This window comes from Echinops telfairi, unplaced genomic scaffold (assembly GCF_000313985.2).
Source record: "Echinops telfairi isolate 266 unplaced genomic scaffold, ASM31398v2 ScPeMD7_7457;HRSCAF=8495, whole genome shotgun sequence".
NCBI classification, from domain to species: Eukaryota; Metazoa; Chordata; class Mammalia; order Afrosoricida; family Tenrecidae; genus Echinops; species Echinops telfairi.
This window is the reverse complement of record NW_022111357.1, coordinates 35,936,509-35,945,755: the sequence shown is the minus strand read 5'-3', so window position 1 is coordinate 35,945,755 and position 9,247 is coordinate 35,936,509. Positions and strand designations below refer to the sequence as shown.

General features: G+C 46.0%; 1 protein-coding gene across 1 annotated transcript in view; it reads left to right on the top strand.

Annotated features, from left to right (window-relative positions):
- Window positions 1–521: 521 nt before the first annotated feature.
- The window catches only part of LOC101645632 (zinc finger protein 709-like), a 27,827-nt gene continuing 19,101 nt past the window's right edge, over window positions 522–9,247 (top strand). The window contains exons 1-2 of the mRNA XM_045299207.1: window positions 522–582; window positions 4,311–4,530. Coding sequence (XP_045155142.1) covers window positions 4,528–4,530 — 3 coding nt within the window. The 5' untranslated portion in view covers window positions 522–582; window positions 4,311–4,527. The remainder of the gene's footprint in view (window positions 583–4,310; window positions 4,531–9,247) is intronic.

The following is a 9,247-nucleotide window of genomic DNA, read 5'->3' as shown; positions in this document are numbered from 1 at the left end:
CCCCGCGACGTGCCCCTGCGCCATGTGGCTGGCTCACTCCCCGGGCTCGCTCGGGTAACGGGGGGGCTGCCGTATTTCTGTGTCTGTGTGCCTTTGCATCCGCCTCTCCCGAGGGCCTGGCTTGGCTGAAGGTCACCGTCTCCGCGATGAGTGGGCCGGGTCCTCCAACGACCCGCAGTCTGTGCGGAAACCTGGACACCTGCCTCTGGGTGACGGCAGCGGCGTCCCTCTAAAATCCCCGAAGAAGAAACAAAGAGCGCCGACGACACAGACCTAACCCAAGAGGAAGCCGTGGACTCGCGCGACCGCTTCCCCGGGTGACGCCTCCGGCCCCGCCCCTTCCGCTCGCAGCGCCCGGAACCCGGAAGCGGAAGTGCGCCTCCCTGGGTCCCGCCCCCGCCGCCGCAGTACCTGGGGAAGGGGAGGTGCCGAGGTTTGCCCGCGGGGTCCCCGGTCCCGTGCTGCGTCCGGGCCTGTCTGCCCTCCCGCCGCCGCCGCCGCCGCCGCGGCTCCCTTCTGCGCGGCCGAGGGCCCGACGGCAGGCAGAGTAGATGGGCTGGACTCGTGTCTTTCCCTGAACAGGTAAAGTCGGGTAAATCGCCAAGCACAAGTCGGCTTCACTTGGCATCTTGGAAAACACGAGTCAAAGGCTTCCTCGAAGCCCCCACCCGCCCACTACTGCCACTTAGTGGTTTCCCAGGCTACAGACCTTTGCACCTTTTCCCTGGGGGTGGCCGGTGTGTGTGAAAGGCCGATCCCTCCGCGCCACCAGGGCCCTCTACTTAGGACCACACTTAGCCCCATCTCAGGAGGAAAAATGTCTAGGAAAAGCCACGCTGCGAAGAATTGTCTGCAAGGCAGACATTTTGGTCACGATTTGGGTGAGAGGCAGTGCGAACTGTGGTGTGGCTGACCAAGCATACCGCAGGCATTGAACCACGCGTAGGAATCGCATGGCCAGCGTGTCCCTCTGGGGCAGGTGCTCACACTTTTTCAGCGTGCGAGCTACTTATAAAATGATCAAGTCAAAATGATCTACCAACTACAAAAATGCAAAACATTTATTTTTACTTATTTATTACATGTATTTTTGAATACACTGAGAACATAATTAATTATGTACGTTTTTTGTCATTACCTGAGTTTACTCTAATGACTTGCACTGAGTGGAATGAGCCAGGGATGCATAGTCCGGACAGTAGTTGCTGACGGCCAGCCTCAAGCACACTTCCAAATGATCATCAGTCATGGTGGAACGGTACTTGGACTTAATGATCTTTATGTGGGAAAAGGCTGATTCACATCAATAAGTAGAGCCGAATAACGCAGTCAAGGAGGGAGCACATTTTCTCACGTTTGGGTACTTTCCCTCTGCCAGTTAGTTCCAGAACTGTACATGTGCTCTGGACTTCAGCTGAATGTCGGCTTGTAGTGTCAAAATCTCCCATTCCATATGAAAGTGATACGTTTTTGCCTTCTCTCTTGGTCCAGCTCCCCACTCATTTTAATACCCTTTCTTACGTTTAAGAGAAAAAAACCAAGGTCTAGAAATTGGCGATAATTTAGCTTATCAGTTTTGCTGCACTTAGCGCAGTTGTTTGCGCATGCGCATGAGTTTGACACCTAAGATTGCATCTGATTGGCTGTGCTCTATATCAGTTACGTGACGGGATTGGTGATAGAGTTAAGTCTATTTTTTTAATGTCATGCAATCTACCCACACTACATTTGCGATCAACTAGTAGATTGTGATCGATGTATTGAGCACCCCGTCTCGGGTCTTAAACGTTGGCTGAGACAAGATTTGTGCAGGATTACACTCTGGTGATTGAGCCACAGTTTCTAGGAACTAAACATCACCCTTCTTCATAGGTTGAAGATTTCTTGTAGCAAAGCCTGGTCGCTTTCCCAGTGTCTGAGCAGGAAATGTTAAGAATGAGGGCAGACAAGCAAGTGTTCTGTACTGAGGACTCTAATTCAACTTGAAAATAGTTCAAGCACATTTATTAGTCAAGCGTGCAGTTCACACACGGGACAACACACGTGGGTTAGTATGTAGTTCTCATAGCCCAAGAGACGTCCAAATGGTGTCCAGGAGTCATTTTGGATATTCATCATAATGTCTCCTGAAAGCCGTTCTTCTTCAGACAGGCCTGGGGGAGGTGGAGGGGGTCACCGCCTGCTGCAACCATCTTGTCTGTGATGTAGGCTATTCTGAGGGTTCATTACACAGAAACGTAAAGAAAAAAACGGCTTTTTATTGCTTAAGATGTACGTTATCTCTCAGAAGACTAGGCTTTGCCATGTTCTCAGACTTGGCTACATTTTCCACATGTATTTCTAGGCTTGACAAATGAAAGGTAACCAACATACTGAAACAAATCAGAATCAACCATACTACAGTGTGACATCCTTCGTAATGGTGGTTTTACAAAGTATTACTTAAATGTGGAATGCACGACTATAGCATGGTCTATTGTACATCACTTTGAATATAAAGACTCTATAGTGAAAGGGATTATGTCAAGGAATGAGTAGCATCTGTGACGGGATTAGAGAATGTTCCTTTTTAAACCAGACGTGAGAATGAGGGTGGTATGTGTATATCAGGAAGCCTGGCGGCACAGTGGTTATGTATCAGCCTGCTAACTATAAAGCCAGCAGTTCAAAGCCACTGGCCTTTCCGAGGGAGGAAGATAGTGCTTTCTACTCCGTTGAGAATTACAGTCTGGTGAATTCACCAGGGTGGTTTCTACCCTGTCCTATAGGGTCACTGTGAGTCAGCATCTACTTGATGGCAGTGAGCTGTGTTATATGTATATCAAATAGATTGAATGTAAGAGCTGCAAAGGGATAATCATTTTCTATAGAAAAAAATTTTGGAAGACGATATCAACACTAAAAAGTCAAACAGCACAATTTGTAAACTTTCACAGAAAACCAAATTCCCTGCCAAAAGTCAAGTAATGAGTGCACTAAATTTAATATTCTGTTTGATAAGTCTTAAGTCTAATGCCATTAGCATCACCTCCGTTAAAAAAATTAGTATTTAAATCCACAAGGCACCAAAATGTATGTTATAGATGTAGGCTTGTGACTCTCCCCCTCCCCCTATATTAATAACCAATCATTGCAGATCCCCATATAGGTGTGTGTTCTAGGAGGTTGTGTGGGGGGACCCAGCCCCAACAAACAATGCCCAGTGTGGGGCATGAACCCATGACCCTGAGATTAAGAGTCTCCTGTTCTACTGACTGAGCTATACCCCTATTGCTGTAATAGATCTCTTCCCCATAGATTAATGGGGTGAGAGTTACCACAGGTTTTATGAGTCTAGATTGTCCCTCAGGGCCTGTGTACTGCAAGATTTTCCTGCTCTGCCTTACATTCTCCTGACCTAACTCTCCTATTCTTCCCATGGTAAAATCTGGAGAGGCCAGCGGCCAGGGCTTTGGGCCACTGTTGATAGCTCATGACAGAGAGATGAGCCCCTGAATCTAGGAGACCTGAGAATTTCTTTCCCTCAATTGTCAGCTCCATAAATGGACGCTCTGCTCTGTTTGTCTCAAATCGCACTCCAGAATATCCCATGACTCCTGGATAGGCCTGCCTCTCCTGCTGCTTTTTCCTTAATGGTATCCTTTTTATTTATAGGAGCATAAGGGGGTAGCAACAGTTGCCCTAAGATGTCTCCCCTTCTTATGGTCCAGGACACATGGGGATCTAACCATCACCTTAATTTCTCTTTATATTCCTGATTAATGACATCTGTGATAGTTTGCACACTGAGAGCATTCAAATTAGATTTCCCTAACAAAAGCCCGATTGTTAGGATTGTAATGGACCGGGGATTCCTGTCCCAAAGGCAGTAGGTTCATTATTTGGTAAAAGCCGGATGGCCTCCTGACTAGTTAAATCTAGTGAGGAGTTCCCCCTACTGGTAGAGGAGAGCCATATGCTTGATAGGTGTTGGGAGGAGCCGACAGCAGACTGACGACTGGTAGCATTTCCTATGATCAGAAGGCTATTTCCTGTGCCCTGTTCAAAGGGGCTTGGAGCACACCCCGCTATGCATTTTGGGGGGCTGGGTGTTATTTCCTAGTAAATGTCCCCTATTGCTAAACCTTGAATGACAGTGTTTTGCCCAGAGTTTACCTCTATTGCAAGGTGGGAGCCCATACGGCCTTCCATGCAGATGCTCCCAAGGGGAGCCAGGCCTTTAGCATGGGGGAAGCCCTCCCTGCCCAGGAAAAGAGCTGAAGGCCAAGAAATGCCTCTTGATTCAACATTTTCTATTCCCATCCCCCCAGGTGTGTCTCGGGGAAGAAGAATCCAGTCTAGGCAGCTGGCAGCTAGGATACCGTCTTGTGTGTGTGTGTAAATCACAAGAAAGGATTGCAAGGACTGGATACTGTTCCTCCTCTCAGTTGCCCAGTGGTTCCACTTCCACTCTCATCCCTCTTGCTGCAGTGGCTTCCTGGGCTACAGAGGACATTCAGTTAGACTGCCAGAAGCTGGAGCAAGGAAATGGTGAGTACTCCAGAGTGCTGTGACAGGGCACATGGGGATGAGGTTAAAGATGAACTGCTCAGGGGACCAACTGTGTGCTAGGGGTGCTGGAGTTCTCTGTGAGTCATGGAAGGCATCCATGCTCTACTGTCAGTGGGTCCATCGTCTGTAATGTGGCTTTTCAAGCCTGGGAAGCCTGAGGTCACCTGTGTGACTCAGAGCTGGCACCATGGAGCATCAGCATCCCTGTGTGAGTCTGGGTAGACTAGAAAAACAAATTCTTTTGACACATATATATATATTTACGAGAGAACTTTATATCAAAGAGCAATTGTATATTAAGAAATATCCCAAGCCTCCAATAAAATGATTTAGAAAGTGAAAAAAGGAAGAAACATCCCAGTCCAGATCGAGTTAATAAGTCTGATATCAGCCCATGTGTCCGATACTAGTCCATATATTCCCCTTTAGACTCATGCAGCCATGCAATGATGCCGAATGCAGGAAGATCACAGACCAGGCGCCATCAGTTGATCTCCATGTGGCTTGTCAACAGGAATGTCTCCCAGCAGGAGAAGGCCATGCCCACACAGAGGCCTCATTGACTATGACCTGGATGATAGACTAGACTCCACCCCTACACTTCAAGTTGACAAAAGATTATGTAACTGCCACATTGTCCTAGGCCTGAGTGGTCCATTTGGGTTGAGTGTTGGAATTCCCCTGACTGGAGGCTGAAGAAGGCAGCAGTTATGGCCCCTAGAGCCCTTCTTGTCCCAGTTCGAAAGCTTCTGCTTAACCTCTTGCACTGTGTGATGGAGTGATAAGGGGGGAGAGTTGGTAGGAAAAGCCTTAACTTTATGGGATCGTAGGTGGAGCTAAAGGAATGGGGATGGGGGAAGAGAGTCAGGCTGACTCAGATTTGGGGTCTCTACACCCATTATTTTTTTCCAGTGGCAAAGGTATTTGCCTGGGCTTTCTCAGGTGTGTAAGAAGCACGGTTCCCTAAAGCTTTTAGTTTCTACTCCTGTGATAGGTAGGTTCATTTTGCCAACCTGGCCAATAGAAACATGTGGGATTAATAATTTTGTTAATCCAGTTTTATTGAAGGGCAAAGAGATAAATGGCTCAGCAAGCCCCGCCCCCTCTCCTTGCTCTCTGGTGATCAGACCAGTGTGTGGCTGCGTTAGCTAGTCCTCTGCCTCAACTTGTGAGCTACATTACCTGTTGGACAGCCAATCCATGGATCGTGTCACTAGAGCTTGAGGTTCCGTCGAGATCTGCTTCGCCACATTGCTTGAGTTTGAGGCTGTTAGATCCTGTCATCTTGCACTGCTTGAGTTCGATATTCCATCCGGCTTGCTTCGCTAAGCTCCTGAGCTGCTGACTGTTGATGACCCGCCCTGCTGTTTGCTGCCTGTGGAAGGACTGCCTGCATTGCCTCTGGGGAAGACTCAGCTGTCTGCTTCCTTGACCTTGAACCCAGCAGCCCTCGTGAGTTGAAGGACTTCCAGTATATTAACTATTCCACAGAAGTGAGTTGAACTGAGCCCAATGTATGGACTGTGTGGAATAATTAGCTGTTATATTCCTTCATGCTGTATATATATATAAAGTGTCCTGGTTTGGTTTCTCTGGAGAACCCTGTCCAACACAACTTCCCTTTGAGCAAATTAATGGTCTTTACTTTTGCCTATATACCTTTTCAATATGTTAAGGAATTTCCCTTCTATTCCTATTTTGTTGAGGCTTAATCTAAATCTGTGTCTTCTCATCTACCTACCTAGATTTGGTATTAAATTCCCATAATTTTTTTATTATTCATTTTATTGGGGGCTCGTATAACTCTTATCACAATCCATACATCCATTCATTGTGTCAAGCACATTTGTACAGGTGTTGCCATCATCATTTTCAAAACATTTTCTTTCTACTTGAGCCCTTGGTATCAGCTCCTCACTTTCTCCCCTCCCTCCCTCATGAATCCTTGATAATTTATAAATTATTATTTCATGTCTTACACTGGATGATGTCTCCCTTCACACACTTTTCTGTTTTCCGGCCCCCTGGGAGGGGGTTGTATGGAGATCATTGTGATCGGTTCCCCCTTTCTCCCCCACCTTCCCCTTACCCTCCTGTATTGCTAGTCTCAATATGGGTCTTGAGGGATTTATAGGTCCTGGATTCCCTGTTTCCGGCTCTTATCTGTACCCATGTACATGTTCTGGTCTAGCTGGATTTGTAAGGTAGAATTGAGGTCATGATAGTGGGGGGCAGGGGGAGGAAGCATTAAGGAACTAGAAGAAAGGTGTATGTTTCAACGGTGTTGTACTGCACCCTGACTGGCTCGTCTCTTCCTGTGACTCTTCTGTAAGGGAATGTCCAAAAATTCCCATAATTTTTGATGCCTCTCCACTGTCTAAAATTGGAATCCAAAATGAATCTTTCTTTCTTTCTTTTGCTAGAGGATTTTAGCATATGAGATGGGTATCTTTAAGTTCTTGGATTTACACTTTCCACTGGAAGAACACTTCTAGATCAGTTTGTGTGTTGTTATTGGGAATTTTTCAACTGTGAAATCTCATTTAAATCTTGAGGGTTCTGAATGACTCCCACTACATTTAACACATGATGTCAGAACCCTTCCCTGCTGTGGTCAGTGTTTTTGCTACTTGAGAAATATTGTCCTGGCGAGATGTACTAAATGTACGGACCCTGGCATCCTGGTCACTATGTTGAGAAAGAGCATCCTCATTTACATTTTTTGAACCACATGAGTATAGATCCCTGGTGGTGCTGTGAACTAAGCAGTGGACTGCTAGCATTGATAAGGTTCAAACTCACCAGCTGCTTCATGGGAACGAGATGAGACTGTCCATTCCTGTTAAGAATTACAAACTTAGAAACCTTAAGGAACAGTTATAGTCTGTTCTACAGGGTCCCTGTGTGCCAGAATTGATTCCACACTGATGGAGGTTTTGTGGGGTTTTTTTTGGGGGGGGGTGTTGTTCCCTTTATATTAAGGAGTGTATGCTTTCTGTAACTTTTTACAGGAGTAGAAAGCCAAGTCTTTTGCTCACAGAATGAATGGCTGGTGGGTTCAAACTGCTGACCTTGGGGTTATCAGCCCAGTGCATAACCACTGCACCACAAGGGCTCTTCTGTAAAGAGTTCTGGTCTCAGAAACCCACAGGGGCAGTTCCACGCTTTCCTATAGCGTCACCGGGAGTCAGGATTGAGTGTGGCATTGAGTGTGGTTTAGTTTAGTTTGGTGCTTTCTGTCTCTGCCTTATGGTGCGTGGTGTATCCTTTTCTAGACCTGTTCATTTTTCCCCACTGATTTTGTTGCGCGTTCCTTCCCAGTCACCTCGTGTGCGTAAGGGAAGATGACCCTGCAGTCCGTTTCTCAAGCTGTTATCTTCAGGTCCAGTTGTGTCTGTGTTTTCTTTACACTGATAGAGGGTCCCTCTGAGTCCGAGCCGACTCTCTGGCAGCGAGTTACACTGATTGGTAATCCATGCAGAAGGCAGTAGTCCTTGGTATGCACCAGCGGGGACGCGGCTTTGGCACACAGACTTGGTGGCTAATGAACTCTCTTCCAACTCTAAAGCCACATTCTTTGTCCTGCAGTCAAGCTCCCAGATGGTTTGCTCGGCTACAGATTGGATAAGCGTGGTGAGAGGACGCCCCTGTTCCATTTGAACGACTAACTCTCTTGGTCTGTGTTTAGGTTCCTCATGAGCATAATTCATTGTCCTGGAACTCCCAATCTCCTCAATGTTATCTATGCTTTTAGTTAATTAAGAACTAATTTTTTATGTTATCTATACTTTTTAAGCATCCATACAATCAAATGCCTTTGAGTAGTCAATGACATGCAAGTACTGTTTGCTTTTAATCACCATCCATCTGACCTCAACAGTAATATCCCTCCCACATTTTCTTCTGAATTTGACCTGAATTTCTGGCAGCTCCTTGTCAGTGGACTGCTACAACTAGTTTTCAATTATCTTCAGCAAAATTGTGCTTGCACACGATATTCGTGGTACTGTCCTGCCATTTCTACATTCTGTTGGGTCGCCTTTTATTGTAATGGGCACAGATAATGATCTCTTCCAGCCCATGGGCCAGCTGCTTGTCGTCCAAATTGCTTTACATGGACTAGCGTGTGCTTCCAGCGCTGCATCGGTTTCTTGAAACATTTCAATTGCTATTTCATCAGTCCTAGGAGCCTTGTTTTTCACTAATGCCTCAGTGCAACTTCGTTCAGTACCATTGGTTCTTGATCTTATGCTGCCTCTTGGAATGTTGAATGTTGACCGGTTTTGTTGTTGTTGTTTTTTTGTTTCTTGGTATAACAACTTGTGTAGTCCTATCTTTTGTTGCACCCTGAATCATTCAATCATTTGTCCTGAGGATCCCTCAGTATTGCACCTTGACTTTTGAACGATGTCTTCAGTTCTTTTAGGTTGAGATATGCTGTGTGTGTTCTTCCCGTTTTGTTTTCTAGCTCGGAAGAGTTCATTATAATGCTTTACTGTGTCTTCTTTTCTGCTTATCTCTTTCATACTTTTTCTATTCTCTTTAGCGTCTTTATGTTCCAGAGCAAGTCTTAGAGTGTCTCCCTGTCTCTCGTTTTTAATCATTTTATTGGGAATTCGTACAGCTCTTAGCACAATCCATACAGCCATCCATTTTGTCAAGCACATTTGTACATTTGTTTCCATCAACATTTTCA